This window comes from Erythrolamprus reginae, chromosome Z (genome assembly GCF_031021105.1).
Source record: "Erythrolamprus reginae isolate rEryReg1 chromosome Z, rEryReg1.hap1, whole genome shotgun sequence".
Classification (NCBI taxonomy): Eukaryota; Metazoa; Chordata; class Lepidosauria; order Squamata; family Dipsadidae; genus Erythrolamprus; species Erythrolamprus reginae.
The window spans coordinates 151,855,499-151,875,290 of record NC_091963.1 but is presented as its reverse complement, the minus strand read 5'-3'; the positions used below and the strand labels follow the sequence as shown (position 1 = coordinate 151,875,290).

Here is a 19,792-nt window from a genome sequence, read left to right as displayed (position 1 = left end):
TTGGCAAAGTTCCGGGTTTGGTGTTTGTGGCGGCGGGTTCGTAAGGCGAAAACAGTTCATAAGAAGAGGCACAAAAATCCCAAACCCTGGGTTCATATCTCGAAAAGTTTGTGATACGAACCCGTCTCACGAACTGTATACTACTGTATGTTTATGTTTTGTTTTTAATTTTCTTTTGTTAACATTTGATTGGCTATACAAGGTTTTTTGGCTTATAGATAAATGTACAAAGAAAGAAGGAAGCACTTTGGCATAATGGTTAATAAGTTAGAAATATAATTGGTGTACTTTTTGAAGGAACATTAAGGAGGGAATTTAAAAGAAAATGAATGTAATTGGATGACAAAATTAGAAACAAAACCTTTTGCAACTTTTTTGATGATTGATATTAGTTAATATCAAAATAGCGCCTTTTATTCATGGAAAATTAGATGGTACAATGTGTTGTATGAATGTATGTTAGGAGAAAAATAAAAATTACCCCCTTCCAAAACAGTCCTTCCTTCCTCTGTCCCTCCATTCATTTCATTCTTCCTTCTTTCCTTCCCTTCTTCCTTGTTCCCTCCACTTCTCTTTCCCTCCCTCTCTTTCCCTTCTCTTTCTCTCTCTTTTTTCCCTCTCTCTCACAAAAACTTCTGTGCCCCGCCATGCACCTCGAGGGGTGGGGGGTGGGAGAGGCTCCGCCGCGAACGCCCAAATTATCAATCTGTATTTAAAGTACGCTTAATGTTTAACAAAGCCAATGTCTAAAAAATATGAGAGAATTCTTGAAAAATGATAGGTCTCCAAATAAGAAGGTGGTTTTTTTGTGAGGGTGTTTCTTTTTATCCCCACAAAATATCCTGTGAGAAAGCTTTTTCAATTTAACACATAGCTGAGACCCATGTAGTGTGATCACTTATTGTTTCAAAGAACAATTCCAATATTAAAAAGTCGAAGCAGGCAGGATGAATGAACTTGTGGGGGTGCGTCTCTGTCTCTCTCTCTGCTGAAAAAATAAGACTCCCCGCAAGTCAACTTACGGGAGAGGTGGAGTGAGGACAAGGTGACAGCTCTGGTGTAGGCCCAAGTCTATGCTGCCACCTTTTCTGCGTGCAGGTGGAGCGGCCATCCAACCGCTGCCTCTTGTTTCCTGGGGGTTTTTTGCTTCCTGTTTCTTCCTGGTGGTGGGAAGAATATCGGCAGGAGTGGCCAGAGCGTGGTCCCTGGACACAGCCGGAGAAGCCTGGCAGGGCTCCGAGCCCACGGGGGTTTCTCCCGGCTGACAGCAGATCAGCTGTCGGGGTGGGAAAAACGGCGACGGCTCTACCGCACAGAATTTGTTTTTTGCCTGTGAAGCCGCGTGACCGCACAGGCTAAAGGGAACAGTGGGCAGGAGCACAGGATGCAAACGCACCCTGTGCTCCTGTCACTCACCCACGGGCCGGAGAAATAGCCTCAGTGGGCCGCATGTGGCCCGTGGGCCATAGTTTGGGGACCGCTGCTAGACTCAAGGCGGCTTACAACGTATTAGCAATAGCCCTTTTTTAAACAGAGCCCCCAGCCTATTGCCCCCACAATCCGGGTCCTCATTTTACCCACCTCGGAAGGATGGAAGGCTGAATCAACCTTGAGCCAGTGATGAGATTTGAACCACTGACCTACAGATATACAGTCAGCTTCAGTGGCCTGTAGTACAGCACTCTACCTACTGCGTCACATTCAATCAAGAGTTTGAATTATTCATAAAATAAAGGATTTTTTGAGTTGTGAGTTTTGATCCGAGGGTCATGCACAGAACAAAGGCTGTGCTGTAAATTACACGTGGTCAGAGTTGGCCTAATAACTAACCACTGTTGGGTCTCTGTGTTAGAGGTCAGTTTTGGATTCTCCTGCTCGGAAGCCCACCAGTCATGTACCTCTGATTAGAGCTGCGTCTCTCTCTTTCTCCCCCCACCCCCTTCAGCCTATCAGAGCGATGAAGGAAAGCATCCAAGACAAGAAGTACTGGGGTGCCGGACCCAGCCTCCACGACCCCATGTTACACCCAGACAAGTTTTGCCGAACTCCCCAAGAATGGCGCGAGCCAGAGCACCAACGAGGCGGCTGCTTCGAAGGGAGCCACCGACTAGCCTGCGCCGCCGAGAAGCCACTCAATCCCACTTTCGACCCCTTGTCTTCTGGCGGCAACGAGGAACGAGGCAAAAGTCGGTGGGATCTCTCCCGCGTGTCCAGTTGGGGGGTAGCTGGAAGGCCTTCGGAGCTCTCCCGGCACAAAGGCCCCCGGGTGAAGCCAGCCAGGAGCGGCGGGCGTGTCTGGCCTTTCGAAGTCGGCTCTGGTGCTCTGGCTCGAAGGCGTCCACAGCTGCTGGGCACCTCCAGACATTTTTTCCGCCGAAAGCGACAACGAGCCCTGCGCGGTCTCCGGATGTTTCTGTATTCCAAAAGCTCTCTGGCTTTCCCCTGGAAGCTGTTGGGCAAGATGGCCACCTGGGGACGGCGGAGAGGAGGGGTCAAACGGGCCCGATCATCCATGTCCCTCTCCCCCGGCTCCCAGCCCGACGATGACCACCACCTCTCCATCTTTAAGAAAAGCTGCCCTCTGGCAGCTAAGGCGGAGGACTGGCCGGGCGCGGCCAAGGGCCGGCCACAACCTGCCGGCTACACACCGCACACTTCCGAGCCCCACCTGGACTACGAATTGGGGGCAGCTTTCCCCCCCTCTCCATCCACACCTCAGCACTCCCGCCTCAGCTTGCTAGGGGCCCTGATGGAAGACGCCTCCCCCTATCCTCAGTACATGGAGCTCCAGCGGGTGAGTTTCGACAAGGACCCCAGCGCCATGGAACTCGGGGAGGAGGAGGAACCGTCCGCCTCGCTCAAATACCCTATGCGGGGCGTCCAAGTGTCACCCAGGACTAGGAAGACAGGAGAGATGCAGCACGGCCTGGACAGAGGTGGAGGTAAAAGACCCAAAAAACATCTTTAGGGGATGGTGGGAATTCCTGCTCTAGAACCCAGATCCATCCTGGAAGAACCCTTAATCGGAACAGCTCGCCTTCCAGGACTTTGTGGACGCTTCAACATTGGAGGTTTTTAAGAATAGAATAGCATTTGGACTTATGTACCGCTTCATACTGCTTTTATAGTCTCCTCTAAGCGGTTTACAGAATCAGCCTCTTGCCCCCAATAATCTCGGTCTTCATTTGACCCACCATGGAGGAAGGGATTATAAAAGAGTAAGCGGCTCACAATATCCATACAATCCCTTACAGAGGAAGGGATTATAAGAGAGTAAGCAGGTCACAATAGCTTTACAATCTCTTGCAGAGGAAGGAATTATAAGAGAGGAAGTAGGCCACGATAGCCATACGATCCTTTGCAGAGGAAGGGATTATAAGAGAGCAAGCAGGTCACAATAGCCTTACAATCCCTTGCAGAGGAAGGAATTGTAAGAGAGTAAGCAGGACACGATAGCCATATGATCCCTTGTAGAAGAAGGGATTGTAAGAGAGTAAGCAGGTCACAATAGCTTTACAATCTCTTGCAGAGGAAGGAATTATAAGAGAGGAAGTAGGCCACGATAGCCATATGATCCCTTGCAGAGGAAGGGATTATAAGAGAGCAAGCAGGTCACAATAGCCTTACAATCCCTTGCAGAGGAAGGTATTGTAAGAGAGTAAGCAGGACACGATAGCCATATGATCCCTTGCAGAGGAAGGGATTGTAAGAGAGTAAGCAAGCCATGGTGGCCGAACACCTCAAAAGGAATGCATCAGTGCCAGGGAGGTTGAAGTCCACCCCTCTTATTTCCCCCCCCAAAATACTCCCTCTCTGTCCTGCAGACGACCTGAATACCCTTCCCAACGGCTTTGCCTCTCTTCCTCCGGACGGTGAACTCTGCTCCCTGCCCGCCTTGCCGGATGCCACAATCCTCATCAGCAACGTCTGTAGCATTGGAGGCCACGTGGCCGAGGAACTTTTCCAAGAGACCCGAGACAACGGCCGGCCGCCAGATTCTTTGGCCGGCCGCATGGAAGGTGGGAGCCAGCCATCCGACACGGTAGCCGAAGAGGCTGAAGAGAGGCCGGCCGAGAACATGGCTCAGGCCAGTGTGCTGCGGGAGGAACACATCACATGTGTGCACAGTAAGAGCAGAGTGCATGTGTCTGTGCGTGTGTGTGTGTGTGTTGCAAGGGGCATTGGATTTAAATCAAGTCAATTTGCTGTATTTTTCAGAGTATAAGACACGCTTTAGTTTGCGGGGAGGAAAATTATGGGGAAATATCTCTCTACCAGGCATTCATCTGGCTGGTATCTTTGGTCTGGTCAGCTTTAGCACATTATTTTAATCCCCTAGTTAGGGCTGGGGGGGAAAACTTTTTCGGAGAGAGCAGCCATGAAAACAATCCTGCAAAGACTTAGGGCGGGAAAAACCTTTTTCTGAAGCAGTAGAAATGAAAACAAGCTTGCAACCTTATGAGGGCTGAGGGGGGGGAAAGCTTCGAAAAGGCTGCATTCGGAGTAGAAGACGCGCCCAGACTTTCAGCCTCTTTTAGAGAGGAAAACAGGTGCGTCTTATACAGTAGGACCTCTAGATACGAGCTGCTCCACATGCGAGTATTCCAAGTTACGAGCCACGAGGGGAGAGAAATTTCTTTTCGAGACCCGAGCTCAAATTCGGGATACGAGCCGAGCGTCCACTAGGTGGCGCAAGAATCCTTGCTTATGGTTATCTCGGAGGGGGAAAACAAAGTCTAAAGCCATTTGTTCCAGATACGAGTTGTTCCACATACGAGCTTCGTTCTGGAACGAATTAAACTCGTATCTAGAGGTACTACTGTACTCGGAAAAATACCGTAAATCATAATTTTTAAAGAGACAACCAGGTGGGGGACGTGGCGGGCAGCAGGCGAGTGGATGCCCGCTAAGAGGCGCTGCCATGACGGGTCTGAAATGAAAGCTGCTCTTTACTATTCCTTCCCGAGCCTTCAGGAGTCGGGCAGCATATAAATTAGATAGATAAATAAATATTATATTTATAAGCCACTTAGAAGGTTTCACTTTCATTTTCACTGCTTGCCCTTCCTCCCTGGCGCTACAGGCGCATTTCTTTTCCATCAATCATTTATTTATTTTATTTTATTTATTTATTTATTAGATTTGTATGTCGGCCCTCTCCGTAGACTTGGGGCGGTAGACTCATACAGGTTTATAGTCTGCATCTATTGGCCAAAATGATGGGATGAAGAATACCTTCATCTAAACTTCGGTTTTATGATTTACTTCAGAGTTAAGAGTCTGAAAGGAGTCTGGTGGCTTATACATTTAATAAATTAAATTACTGCGAAGTGGTGTGAATGCATCGAGGCAGCGCAGAGCTCGGGTACATTGAACGGGTAAATATTGCAGAATATGCAGCCTCCTCGTACCACATAAAACTCATGCTGAATAAACTAAATAAAATTCATGTTATCTTAAATAGAAAACTACCTTTTAGATAGATTTTTTAATATACTCCAGAAGCATTTTATTAAAATAAATTTGATATAAAAAACCGAAAACGTTTAAAAAATGTTTTAATTTTTTTTTAATTCATTGATTTTTCTCCCCCCCCCCCCTTCCTGTGTTGTTTGTGGAGAGTTGGAATGCCTCTCAAGAGCAGCCGGCTCTCCACAAACGTAACAACCACGTCCAAGCCCCCAAATTCCTATCACTAAATGTGACGTTCGTTAAAAGTAAACTTTTGCCCGATTTCGATGGCTTTGCTTGTCATGGTTGTTAAGTGAATCACTTCAATTGATCATTTAGCAACCCGGTTTTTAAGTGAGTCTGGCTTCCCCCCCCATTGACATTGGGATCACGTCACACACGCACACATACACACACACACACAGCAGGGACGTTGTGACCATCATAAATATGAGTCTACTGCCAAGCATCAGAATGTTGACCATGGGGAGGCTGTGATGGTCGCCAAATGTGAAAAATGGTCCTAACTTGATTTTTTTTTAAATTGTTGATGATGATGTCCCTAAACAGTCACGAAAGGAACTCTTTTAAGTCGAGGAGTACCTGTGCAAAATTTACAATTTAAAAAAAAGGGATGGGTTAAAAATCAACGTTAAATATGAATTAAATAACTTTTTCCCAGCAGCCTTAAAGGCAGCCCCCCTCCCACCTTGTTTCCTTTTGTCCCCCCCTTGAGACCCTCCCCGAAAGATGAACTGAATTTGAATGCTTCACCTTCCCTTCCTCTCTCCTTCCCTCTCTCCTTCCTCCTCTCTTCCCTCCCTTCCTTCCCTCCCTCTTTCCTTTCCTCCCTTCTTTCCTCCCTCCCTCTTTGTTTTCTTCTTTCCTTTCCTCCCTCCCTTCCCTTCTCTCTTCCCTCCCTCCCTTCCCTCCCTCTTTCCTTCTTTCCTCCCTCCCTCTTTGTTTTCTTCTTTCCTTTCCTCCCTCCCTTCCCTTCTCTCTTCCCTCCCTTCCCTCCCTCTTTCCTTCTTTCCTCCCTCCCTCTTTGTTTTCTTCTTTCCTTTCCTCCCTCCCTTCCCTTCTCTCTTCCCTCCCTCTTTCCTTCTTTCCTCCCTCCCTCTCTCTTTGTTTTCTTCTTTCCTTCCCTCACTTCCCTTCTCTCTTCCCTCCCTCCTTCCTTCCAGATACCTTGAACGAGTTCCTGCAGACGTATGGCAGCCTCATTCCCATCAGCGTGGACGAGGTGGTGGAAAAGCTGGAGAACGTCTTTCAGGAGGAGTTCTCCACCCTCCAAAGGTATGATCCCCACCACCACCACCACCACATGCTGCTGCCCCCTTCACTCCTCCCTGCCTCCCCTCCCCACGACTGGGCAGATATCCCAAGCTGGAAGAACCAGACTGTCAGCCCCCCCTCCCCCCAACTCTGAGTTCCCCTGCAAGGGAAATGGTTGCCCCCTCCACCCGCCCACCCCCCAGGACTAATCTACCCCTGGGAAGCCTTGCAGGTCTCTGGAAAAAAGCTGTTCTGTCCCAGCAACGCCCCCCCCCCCCCCCCAAGAAATAGTATTGACAAGATTGAAGCATGTAATACTAATAGTTTAGTATCAGGGAGGTTTAAAGATTTAAAATGCATCAGCAAAGCAAGAAATTGTTCCATTCGGTCTCTGCCATTCATCGTGAGTCTGAAGCAGTAAATCAAACTCCCCAATTACTTATTTTTGATCACACATCTCTCGTTAACATGACTCACTCTGAGTTGGCAGGAAGCCCGGAGACAAAGATTGCACTTTCTCAATTTGCTTGTTTTTAAATAAACTTCATTGGTTTTTAAAAAAAACATTTTTATACATAATTAAACTTCTGCTTTGGTCCATAACAAAGAAAGTAAAATCTGTATTTCATCACAATACTGTTGTTCAAGAATTATTTCTTTACCTCGATAATCTAATTATATATTCCTGTTTATATTTGCATAATTCTTATATCTCTGTATTTACATATTTACAACTTACTTTGCTGCTAATTCTATTGCCTATAATTTTCCTATATGTTTTTCTTAATTCAGCCCATTTGTACCATTGTTCCCATGTTTCATAGTAAATAGAAACATAGAAGCATAGTGTCAGGCCCAAAGTCCTTATGTGGAGTCAAAGGTTGGCCTGACACAGTTTGGTAGTGATAGAGGAGAGGGGGGGGGAGTGAGAAAGAGAGAGAGAGATGCCACCACACAATCCTTTCTGCAGAGTCCATAGTAACAAACACAGGAAGGAATTGGGAATCCTGCATAGGATTGGTCCTCATGACTGCACTTGTGGGTGTGGGGATGTGATATGGGGTTTTGACCCGGATGTAATCTAAGGGACTCAAGAGTTGGAATGAATCAAGTCGAATCCAGATACGGCTTTGCTAATAAACCGAGCCCTGCGTGAAGCACAGGCGTGGAAATTGATTTATTTCTCAGATGCTATTTGGTTCGCTGACAAAAATTCCAACTCTCCCCGATCTGAAGAATGGAACAGAGGGAGTTAACCAAGAATCTGGAGGTGGAAAGGCTTGGAATTTTCTAACCCCCTCTCCCGGAGGACCCAGCCAGAGCTCAACATTACGAAGGTAAAGAGAGGAGGAATAGGCTATCTATCTTCCTGAGTGAGGGTGGCTGAGATGCCCATGGGTTTCTGAAGACCCCCTTCCCCATGGCCCCCTGAAGTTACTTCTCTACACGGCAGCAATGAATAATGTAGCCTCCCCTTCTACTCCAGCTGCTCACTCCCTAAGTGAATTGTGAGATAGATGCAAGCCGCTGTTATATCAAAAAAATTCCTCTGGGGGGGATTTCAAAACCTGCTCCCGCCCCCCTTCTCCTGCTCCTCTGATTGGAAACGGCAGACTGCTTCCTGAATTGCATAATGAGAGGACTCCTGAGCCGAATGATGCAGCAAGAGAGATCGAGGCTGAGACTCGGATTTTTCAATTGAAACAGGCAGGCAAGCCTGTGAAGAACTTTATGGAAGAATTTCAAATGATTGCCTATAACCTGAAGGGGTGGCCAGAAAACTGTTTGGTCCATATTTTCAAAAGTGCCCTTGATCCAAAGTTGAGAGAGGCGTGTGAGCTGCAGATGGGAGGCAGCTGGGCCATTCAAGACTGGTATGCCACAGCAGTCGCTTTGGGTGATGTAATTCCCGCCCCATGCAACAAAGGATCCTTTAAGATGCCGCTTTTCCCCTTGTCAGCTGGGCTTCCTTTGCTCAAGGGTTCTGAGGGAAACAAATTGCTACAGATGTGACCAGACTGGCCATAAGAGGACAGACTACTTGGCACCTCTCTCCCCCAAAACCTGAGTCAGGCCTAGTAGTAGAAAGAGGATCTGAAGGAGCCCCTCTGCAGGGTCACTGGGCTTTTCTCCTCCTGGGGATTTTGCTAAAGGTGAAACCCCTATTCCTTCAGGAACCGGCCCCAGTTGGAATGAGAAGCCCGGTAGAGAGGACGACCCAATGGTGAGTGAGCCCATCCATCCGTTCATCATTAAAGCAAGGATTAAAGTAATGACCACGGGGGAGGAGGAAGAAAATAGGCTCTAATAGATACAGGGTACTCAAGATGCCTTATTAGCAAAACCGTAGTGGAGAAGTTAAAAATCTAAACCAGGCCTTTAGCGAAACCCATCTGGTTCCAGCAGGTGGATGGCTCTCTAGTGGGTGGAGTTCCAGCTACGCTCCTGACTGAGTTAGTGGAGCTGCGGATAGGCCAGCATTGTGAATTCTTGAGAGTCATAGTCGCTCCCAAGATGTCGGAAACAGTTATATTGGGTCTGGCCTGGATGGACAAATGCACTCCCACCTTTTGTTGGGAGGGTGGGCATCGTAAGCTTTTCATCCCCTTGGGCTCTAACCCTTTTTCAGAGACCGACAGGGGAAAACCTCCTCCCCGGGAGGAGACAGATAGGTCCTTAGCAGTGGTTGCAATGAAAGAAGGAACACTTCCAGATCTCCTGAAGGTGCCCTTGGAATACAGAGACTTGGGAAAAGTTTTCAGTGAGGAAGATTGCAATGAACTGCCCCCTCACAGACTGTGTGATAGAATTTGAACCAGGGGCAACTCTCCCAAAACCTAGGATGTATGCAATGTCACCGAAAGAATTGGGAGAGCTGAGAAATTACATAGACACCAATTTAAAGAGGGGATTCATCCAGCCGACCAATTCCAGGGCAGGCCCTGTTCTCTTTAAGGAGAAGGATGGAGGAGTTCGCTTAGTCGTAGACTACCAGAACCTAAATGTGGTATGTGTGCAGAACACTCATCCCCTCCCCCTCATGAAGGACTTATTAAATCATCTAGCTAATGGGAAATACTTTACCAAGTTGGACTTAAGGGAGACTTATTACCGCATCAGAATAAAGAAGGGGATGAGTGGAAAACCGCTTTCCACTGCTCATTAGGGAGTTTCCAATTTTGAGTGATGCCATTTGGTTTGACAGGGGCCCCTGCCGTGTTCATACAGTTCACAAATGAAGTTCTACACGCACACCTCTACAACGGGGTTCTTGTGTACTTAGATGACATCCTTATCTACAGCCAGAATCTCCCTGACCACGTCAAATTGGTGAGGCAAGTCTTGAAGAAGCTTTTGTCTGCTAAGCTCTCTGTGAAACTCTCCAAATGCGAATTTCACCAGATGTCAGTAGACTATTTGGGATACCGCATATCTAGTGAAGGCATAGAGATGGACCCAACCAAGGTGAAGGCAGTGTTTGATTGGCAAGCTCCCTGCACAGGCAAGCAATTACAGAGTTTCTTAGGATTTGCAAATTTCTACTGGCAGTTCATTCCAGCTTTTGCAGAAGTTGCCTTGCCCTTAACCGAGTTACTAAAGATTGGGTCAGCCCCTACTAAGCCCAGACCCTCTCAGCCAATCAGGTGGATGATGGAATGCCAAAAGACTTTCGAAAGGCTCAAAAGACTTTTTGCAAAGTAACCCATCCTGCAACATCCTGACCCCGAGCAGAGGTTTCTGATCCAGTCCAACACCAGTGATGTGGCAATAGCTGTGGTGCTATTACAAGACAATAGAAGGGGACAGTTGCTGCCTTGTGCATACCTTTCCAAGAAGCTGACCCCCACCGAGAAGAGGTGGGCTAATTGGGAGAAGGAAGCATTTGCTGTACGTGTAGCACTGGGGATATGGAGGCATTTTCTGGAAGGCGGAGCCATTCCTTTTGAAGTGTGGACTGACCATAAGAACCTTGAAGCATTAAAGACCCCTCGGAGGCTTTCTCCTAAGCAAGTATGATGGGCCCACTATTTCAGACGGTGCAATTGTACACTGAAACATATCCCAGCTGGGAAGAACCTCATTGCTGATGCTCTGTCATGAAAACCACAGTAAGAGAGAGGAAGAAGTACATCCGATCACCCCATGTCTTTCCCCGCATCCGGAAAGTAAGGAGAACCTGTTCTCACCCAGGACCAGACCAGAAGACACGCTCCACTCGAGAAGGAGGAATGGGAAAACAAATTGAAGTCAGCTTTGCCCACTGACTCGTGGTTCAATGATCATAAGGAAATCCTAACGCTGAGAGAAGGGTTGGCTTGGAAGGGAACCAAGTTGTATGTCCAACGGAGTCATGACTCCAGACTAGAGGGCCACTTCGGGTTCCTGAAAACATTGCATCTGGCGCGGAGACAGTTCTGGTGTCCCAGAATGAGAGCGGAAGTCGAAGATTATGTGAAAAGTTGTGCCACCTGTGCCACCAGAAAGCATAGGCCCAGAAAACCTCCCGGATTGCTGCAGCAAGTAGCCAACCCTACTAGGCCCTGGGCAGAAATAGTGATGGATTTCATAGTGGAGCTCCCCGAGAGCAAGGGAAACACTGTTATTTGGATTGTCATCTATTTGTTCTCCAAACAAGTCCATTTCATCACTTGTTCGGGGCTACCTACAGCCAGACACTTGGCAAAGTTATTCTTAAAACACATTTACAGATTGCATGGAGTCCACCGCAGAATCATATCAGATTGGGGGGTAAAATTCACAGCCAGATTCTGGAGAGAATTCCTCCACCCAAGGACTCCGTTCTGCGTTCCACCCTTCCACAAATGGAGCAGCAGAAAGAGCTAACACCCTAGTGGAACAGTACCTTAGATGGTATGTGAGTTACCAGTAGAACAATTGGACTGAATTGCTGCCTTTTGCAGAAGTAGCATACAATAATTCTGTACACAGTAGCACGGGACTAACTCCTTTCCAGGTTACCAGTGGTCAAGATTTCGTTCCCATGCTGGAACTACCTACAGAATCTCCCTCGTCTATCAGAAGTGGAAGAGAGGATGGAAGGATACCAAGAAGGCGCTGACAGAGGCAGTGCAGGCCTACAAGAAACAAGCAGATAAGCACCGATCTCCCCAACCCCCTTTTGGAGTGGGAGATAAAGTTTTCCTTTCTACCAAATACATTCGGTTAAGGCTGCCTAGCAAAAAGCTAGGTCCAAAATGCCTGGGTCCTTTCCCAATAGTGACAGTAACCAACCTGGTCATGGTGCAGCTTGCGTTGCCTAGAATCCTAGGGAGGATCCACCCTGTATTTCACCGCAGCCTGCTTAAGCCGGTGATCATGTCCAACGTTCGGTCACATACACAGCCGCCCCCTTCCCTTGCAGTAATTCAGGGGGAACCCTATTATGAAGTGGACAAAAAAATGGATTCTCGCATTTTCCAGGGAAATTTGCAGTACCTAATTCCTTGGAAGGAGTACCCTCTGTTGGAGGCTACCTGGGCAAAGAGTCGGGATGTCAGTGCTGATAGGTTAGTCAAGCAGTTCCATGAGAATTATCCAAAGAAGCCAAAGGGTCCCGGAGGGGGAAGGTAGGATGGTCTGGAACGGTACAAACCCCATACTTATTCTATCGTTCCAGGAGACGGGTTGTGCAGAAGGGGAGGCCGCCTGTCAGGCCCAAAGTCCTTATGTGAAGTCAAAGGTTGGTTTGACACAGTTTGGTAGTGATAGAGGAGCGGGGGGGGGGAGTGAGAGAGAGAGAGAGAGAGATGCCACCACACATTCCTTTCTGCAGAGTCCATAGTAACAAACACAGGAAGGAATTAGGAATCCTGCATAGGATTGGTCCTCATGACTGCACTTGTGGGTGTGGGGATGTGATATGGGGTTTTGACCCGGAGGTAATCTAAGGGACTCAGAGTTGGAATGAATCAAGTCAAATCCAGATATGGTTTAGTTAATAAATTGAGCCCTGCGTGAAGCACAGGCGTGGAAATTGATTTATTTCTCAGTTGCTATTTGGTCCGCTAACAAAAATTCCAACTCCCCGATCTGAAGAATGGAACGGAGGGAGTTAACCAAGAATCTGGAGGTGGAAAGGCTTGGAATTTTCTACCCCCCCTTTATTTGGTTCGCTGACACATAGAAGATTGATGGCAGAAAAAAACTTCATGGTCCATCTAGTCTGCCCTTATACTATTTCCTGTATTTTATCTTAGGATGGATATATGGTTATCCCAGACACGTTTAAATTTGGTTACTGTGGATTTCTCAACCACGTCTTCTGGTAGTCTGATTCCTTTTGACCTCTTAATTCCACTTTCTCATTTTGTAATTCAACATAAATAGTCCAAGAGCTTGATCCGAGTAGCCATTCTGCCATTTTCGAAAATTGACTTCCACATTGGCTTGTCACAAGGCTCACTCTTAAATAGCCAAAAGGCGTAGCCAAGTGTTCTAGAGACAGAGACCTCCTCTTGCTTAGCCACTCCTGCCTTCTGGCAACTCTGCGCACCCTAACATCGAGAAGAGGCTCCTGCTCTTCTCCTAAGTCACTCATGGGCACCTCTGGAGGTGCAGCAGTCCCTGGTTGGCTGTCAGCTTCTGACCCCACATCCTCTCCGACCTCCTCGCTATCAGACTCGGGTGCAAAGTTCAGTGGCCTAGGATACCAAACCACACCCGTCTTGATCCTCAGAATCTGTTATCAGCTGAGCAGGACACGGAGGGGCCACCAAAGAACTCAGCTGCGATTCCAGGCCAATGAAAAGATGCAGCTCCCAGAATTCCCAGCCAGAAACGGGATTTCTGGGAATTGAGGTCCCTTAACCTAGCTCATGGCGAGCGGAGGGGGGGCCTTCAACCCCTTGCAGAGTGATGAAAGGGACCGCTGGAGGCCTTGTATCCAACCCCTGGGGGGTTCCAAGGCAGGAATCTCATGGCATCCTGGTCAAACGGCTGTTTGGTCCTTTCTTGAAAACGGGTGGATGGAGATGGGTGGATGGGGAGAGAGAGCGCGTAGAATCCTAAGGTTGGAAGGAACTCTGGAGGTTTTCTAGTCCAACCCCCGGGGGCCCAAGACTTTATATACCAGCAGTTCTCAACCTTTCTAGTGCCACGGGGCCGTTAATGCAGTTCCTCATGTTGTGGTGACCTCCAACCATAAGCCTAGCGTCAATTCTCCCAACAGAGCTTGAAGCTGATTGGCAGGAAGGTCAGAAGGACACCCCCACTGTAAACGCCTGATTGGTTGGATTGTAAAAATACATTCCAAAGAGCTAGAATAAAAGCTTTAGTTCCTAACATAGTCAGAAATTTGTCTTTTCTCAGGGTCTTAGGCAACCCCTGTGGAATGGTCGTTCGACCCCCCAAAGGGGTCCTGACCCTCATTTGAGAACCACTGTTATGGATTATCCAGGAAGAATGGTTATCTGATCTTTTCTTGAGAAACAGGAGGGCGGGATGAAGACACATGATTTATAGAGAGAGGGGTGGTGTGCGTCTGTGTGGATGGATAGATAGGTAAGTAGGTAGAGATGGATGGATGGACGGACAGATAGACACATGATAGAGGGGTGGGTGGGTGGGTAGGTAGGTAGGTAGAGATTGGGTGGATGGACAGACAGACACATGATATAGAGGGGTGGGTGGGCAGGTGGGTAGATAGGCAGAGATGGGTGAATGGACAGACAGACAAACAGACACATGATCGTGAGGGATGGGTCAGTGAGTGGGTAGGTAGTGATGGATGGATGGATGGATGGACAGACACATAGGGAGGGATGGGTGGGTGGGTGGATAGATAGGTATGTAGGTAGCTAGAAATGGATGGATAGATGGACAGACAGACGCATGATACAGAGAGGGATGGGTGGATGGGTGGGTGGATAGATGGTGGAAGTGATAGATTATCTGATAGATAGAAGACAGATAAATGGATGGATGGATAAATGAATAAAGATGGATGAATGGAGGGATGGACGGAGGGAGGGATAAATGGATAAATATGGATGATGACTAAAGATGGATGGAGGGATGGATAGAGGAAGGGAGGGAGGATTGGATTGATGGGTGGTTGGATGAATAAAAGATGGATGGATGGATACATAGATTGATTGATTGATTGATGCATGCATGATTGATTGATTGATTTGGGATAGATAGATTCCAGAGCATGATACCATGGTCTTTGGAGACTGAAGGATGCCAATGCAAGATAGATAGATAGGTAGATAGACGGATAGATTTGGTATAGATGGGTGGGTGGGTAGAAGATAGACAGAGGGACAGAAAGAGTTTTGGTAGGTAGGTAGGTAGGTAGAAAGATAGAAATAAACACCATAGGCACACCCACCCCCACCCCCTGGTCATTCCTTCCGTTGAGGGCTCATCCTTTTGGCCTCCACAGGAAGAGCTTGGTGAACCAGCTGATTCAGTCCTACCAGCGCATGCCGGGCAACGCCGTGGTTCGGACCTTCCGGGTGACCTACAAGCGCCATGTGGTGACCATGGATGACCTGCAGACCCTTTTCGGGTCCAACTGGCTCAATGACCAGGTAGGAGGATGGGGGCAGCCCAAGCAGAGGGGGGGGAGGCGCCTGGTGGGAAAGAGGTCAGGTTGGCCCAGATGTGCCAGCCTCCATCAGCACCAAAGGGCCCAGGTCCCTCTGCAGTGCCCGGGCTGCTCTGACCCCTCCTTTCCTCCCTCCCTCCCTTCCTACTTCCTTCTTTTCCTTCCTCCTTTACTTTGTTCCTCCCTCCTTTCCTTCCTTCCTCCTTCCGACCTTCCCTTTTCTCCTCCCTCCCTCCTTCCTTCCTCCCTTCTCTCCTTTCTTTCTCCCTTCCTTCCCATCCCCACCCTGGGCTTCATTTGAAATATAATTGGATGAAACAATTGTGTCTTTCTTGTTTGGGGGTCACCCCAGGTGAGGTTGTCTCCAAGAAAAGAACCAGGCTCAGAGACCCCCAAGTATCCCACAGTCCTCATCCTCTCCCGCCCCTTTCCTCTTCCTCCTCCAAGTAACAAATCCATAGCAAGCAAGACTCCAAGGCAGGTAGATTCTTCAAGGACTCCTTTGTTTGGAACAATCAGATTGACACATATCTGGTGAAAACCAACTCTGGAACTTTCCTGCAGTTTTCTCCCAATTAACACTCCAGAAGGTGTTGGGTGGCTTATAAATCTTAATAATTAAATTAAATTAAAAAGAAGTTTTTCTATTTTCTCAAAACAAACAGTCACACAGCTCCCTTCACGGCGTGGGCAGGCATAGGTGGCATCACTTTCCACCATTGATCTGTGAAGATATCCTTGGGTCTCAAGAGAAAATATCTTGCTTTGGCTGGAGACTCCTCTCTATCTCTATCCTACCCCCTCCACTTCTCAGATCCTTTACGCAATTACACCCAGAAAGCAATGCACCACATTTTTTTCCCTTCAACAATTATTTATTGAACACAATGAAACTTACACACAAGAAAGAAGGATGTTTCTTCTACGCTCCCTATTTTTCCATGCAATCTCCGTCCCGTTCTATGGCCTTCCTCCAGCGAGACACAAGGGCGTGAATGCCCTGTTGGTACCCCTCCTTGTTCTAATGGCCTCCCCCTCTGTGCCCTGCGACTAACCGTACTTCTGTCGACTGCAGGTTCTCCATAAACTGCACATAAACGTCTGTGAAGGTTCCCAACAGTTTTTTTCTCCGCAGTGAGAAATTCAGTGACGACACAAGTTTTGCATTCGTAACATTACTGTAGGCTGAGGCGACCCTCGTATTAGGTGTTCTGGTTTCTGGTAGAAGTTTAGTAATTACAAATAACTCTCATTAAATGCATCATTTCATGAATAAAGCAACTCCATTTATTTCTCTGCTCTCCTGTACTTCAACACATTCCAGACATCACTCGATCCGTTATCTCTCTCTCAGCCGCATTTCTCACATTCCTTTTCCTGCTTCACTTAGACAAGATTTATTTCCTAACTACATAGCTATAAAAAAACAGCAGCACTGACTAAATACAGTGCAAAATACTTTGGCTTACATTAGCGTGGCGAAAACACCTCCATATTTCTTTTCGGCAACGTTGAAACTCCACCCTTCTTCTCCACTAGCCCCCTGACGTGCTAAATACATCACTACAGTATTTAACCCATTCCTCTCCTTAATATCTTCTTCCAGACCTTTGCTATCTATGTTTCTGAATCCTTCTGAATTTAGGATTAACCCAGCGAGCGTCTGATTCTCCCTCGCTAGATCCTGAACTCATAGCCCCATCCTGTGGCTGGCCTCCCACCTGTTCTCCAACTTCCTGTAACCCCGGGCCCCCCACTACTTCATAAACACTATCTGAATCCGAGTCCTCAATATCTTCATCATCCTCCAACTGATCAGGAGTATGTACAACACCAGGGAAGGAAACAGTCCTGTAGGAACGATTTGGCCTTGCCCACCCCAGACGTACTTCCCTCCAGAGATGTGTGTGTTGTGTTCTTGTTGTAATCCATCCCATCGTTTTCCCTTTTCCGAGCAGGTGATGAACATGTACGGGGACCTCGTTATGGATACAGTGCCTGAAAAGGTGAGTCACGTTTTTCCAGGGGGGGGGGGGGTTGCCTGTAAAAAGAAGTTCACAAATACGAGTTTGCAAAATATGGTGAGTTCCAAAAGCCTTCCATGTGCAAAATTGCACCACACACAGCCTGGGACAGATGCTTTGATGGTGGTCCTGAAAGCCTTTTTTTTAAAAAAGTGGTAAAACTTTTTATTTTTTCTCCAATGTATATATGTTTTTGCTGAATTTTTAAAATTAAGGGAGACTAGGATATCTATATCTATATACTATATACACATTCTCTCTTTATGTATGCATGTATGTATGTGTATATATACATATATATGTGTGTGTGTATGTATATATATATGTGTGTATGTGTATATATACACATACATACATACATACACACACTGCTCAATAAAATAAAGGGAACACTTAAACAACAGAAAATAACTCCAAGTAAATCAAACTTCTGTGAAATCAAACTGTCCACTTAGGAAGCAACATTGATTGACAATCAATTTCATTTTGTTGTCAGCACATTCAACTTTGTACAGAACGAAGTATTCAATGAGAAAATTTAATTCATTCAGATCTAGGATTGAGTGTTTCCTTTATTTTTCTGAGCAGTACATATATATTCATTCATTCTACTCATTCTACCATCTGTCAGGGTCGAATTGTATTGATACGTTAGATTATTATTATTATTTATTAGATTTGTATGGTGCCCTTCTCTGAAGACTTGGGGTGGCTCACATAAATAGATGTGTGTGAGCGTGTGTGTACATACATACATCAAGTGGTACCTCGTCTTACGCACTTAATTCGTTCCGTGATGAGGTTCGTAAGAAGAAAAGCTCGTAAGATGAAACAATGTTTCCCATAGGAATCAATGTAAAAGCGAATAATGTGTGTAAGCCCATTAGGAAAATCCAAAATATTAAGGCTTAAAAAAAAAAAAAGTGGCGGGTGGACGAAGTGGAGGCGAACGGAGTGGGGACAGAAGCGAGCCAAGGAAGCTGTGGGCAAGACCATCTCGCTGCCAAAATGTGTCTGTGGGAGCCCCGGTCATCCACCACCCGCTGCTCCCTCCTGCCAGAAGCCTGTGAGGGGCCAATGCCGGGTGAGGGAAGGGCGGAATTTTCAGCTTCTGGCTGGACAGGAGAGCCCAGAGCCGCCAACTTCCCGCCCGTCTTGCCGGTTGCCCACCCTTCACCAAAGGCGCCCATCTCACCTGCTCCAAGAGCTACACCGAGGCCGCCCGGGAGTTGCATCTGCCAGGATGGGATCCCCTCGCTGCCCGTGTCTCCACTCCGTTGGCCTCCGCTTGATCTTCCTGTCCTTGTAGCCAGAGCCGGCAGGAGAAGAAGGCTCGTCTCTAATGCTCGCTCACTTGCTCTCCTGCCGGCTGCAAAGACAGGGAGGACACGGCATCAGGCCTTTCTCCCTGCTGAGCTCTTGGGCATTTTCCGCAGGGCCAAACCCACACAGGAACGTCCCTCGGGGTTGTATAAGAAGCGGGAGAGACTGGGCTGCTCCCTGCTTCGCTCCTCCGCCTTTGGGAGAAAAAACAAATCAAAACCTTCACTCCAGGGTACCAACTTTCACCCGCTTCATTTTGGCGCCAGTCCGAAGGGCTTTAAAAGAGTGGAGGAAATCTGGACCTTTGGAGCACAAAGAGGGAGGGGAGGCGTGAATTTCCCACAGACCGGGGGGGGGTGTTCCAGTTGGTGGCTTTCAAAAGGGTGTGGGTGTGAGAGAGTGGGGGGGTGTATGAGACAGAGAGAGAGACAGTGTGTGTGTGTAGGTGTGTGTCGTGTGTGTCGTGCGTGTGAGAGAAACCACGCAAGGAATGAAGGCTGGCGGGCGACGGGCATCCCCCCCTCTTCTCACCTGCTACGATCAGCGTTAAGGCAAGCAAAGGGGAAAGGGCAAGGATCTTCCCTTTGCTTGCCTTAACCGCTGATCATCCAAGTCCATTTGGAGAAACTCCGTACCTTCTCCTTAATTTTCTGCCACTTCTACGTCCACCCTTTTCCTGCTGGGACACAAGTCACCTTGGAATTCCACCCTGGGCAGTCCTAATGAAGCCAGGAAAAAGAGTGAAGGGAGGAACATCTACAGTCCCAACAAAGCAAGGAAAAAGAGCGGAGAGAGAAAGATTTACAGTCCCAAGGAAGCAAAGAAAAGGAGTGGAGAGAAAGATTTACAGTCCCAAGGAAGCGAAGAAAAGGAGTGAAGGGAGGAACATCTACAGTCCCAAGGAAGCAAAGAAAAGGAGTGGAGAGAAAGATTTACAGTCCCAAGGAAGCGAAGAAAAGGAGTGAAGGGAGGAACATCTACAGTCCCAAGGAAGCAAAGAAAAGGAGTGAAGGGAGGAACATCTACAGTCCCAAGGAAGCAAAGAAAAGGAGTGGAGAGAAAGATTTACAGTCCCAAGGAAGCAAAGAAAAGGAGTGAAGGGAGGAACATCTACAGTCCCAAGGAAGCAAAGAAAAGGAGTGGAGAG

General features: G+C 47.5%; 2 protein-coding genes across 3 annotated transcripts in view; one reads left to right on the top strand and one right to left on the bottom strand.

The window, feature by feature from the left end:
• Positions 1-19,792, bottom strand: part of LOC139175949 (asialoglycoprotein receptor 1-like) — a 579,489-nt gene that overhangs the window by 50,437 nt on the left and 509,260 nt on the right. The window lies entirely within an intron of this gene.
• The window catches only part of SENP3 (SUMO specific peptidase 3), a 43,273-nt gene that overhangs the window by 4,691 nt on the left and 18,790 nt on the right, over positions 1-19,792 (top strand). For both annotated transcript variants that reach the window (XM_070767344.1, XM_070767343.1), the window contains exons 2-6: positions 1,946-2,942; positions 3,825-4,127; positions 6,636-6,747; positions 15,134-15,281; positions 17,257-17,304. In XM_070767344.1, the coding sequence (XP_070623445.1) occupies positions 1,958-2,942; positions 3,825-4,127; positions 6,636-6,747; positions 15,134-15,281; positions 17,257-17,304 (1,596 nt within the window). In that variant the 5' untranslated portion in view covers positions 1,946-1,957. The remainder of the gene's footprint in view (positions 1-1,945; positions 2,943-3,824; positions 4,128-6,635; positions 6,748-15,133; positions 15,282-17,256; positions 17,305-19,792) is intronic.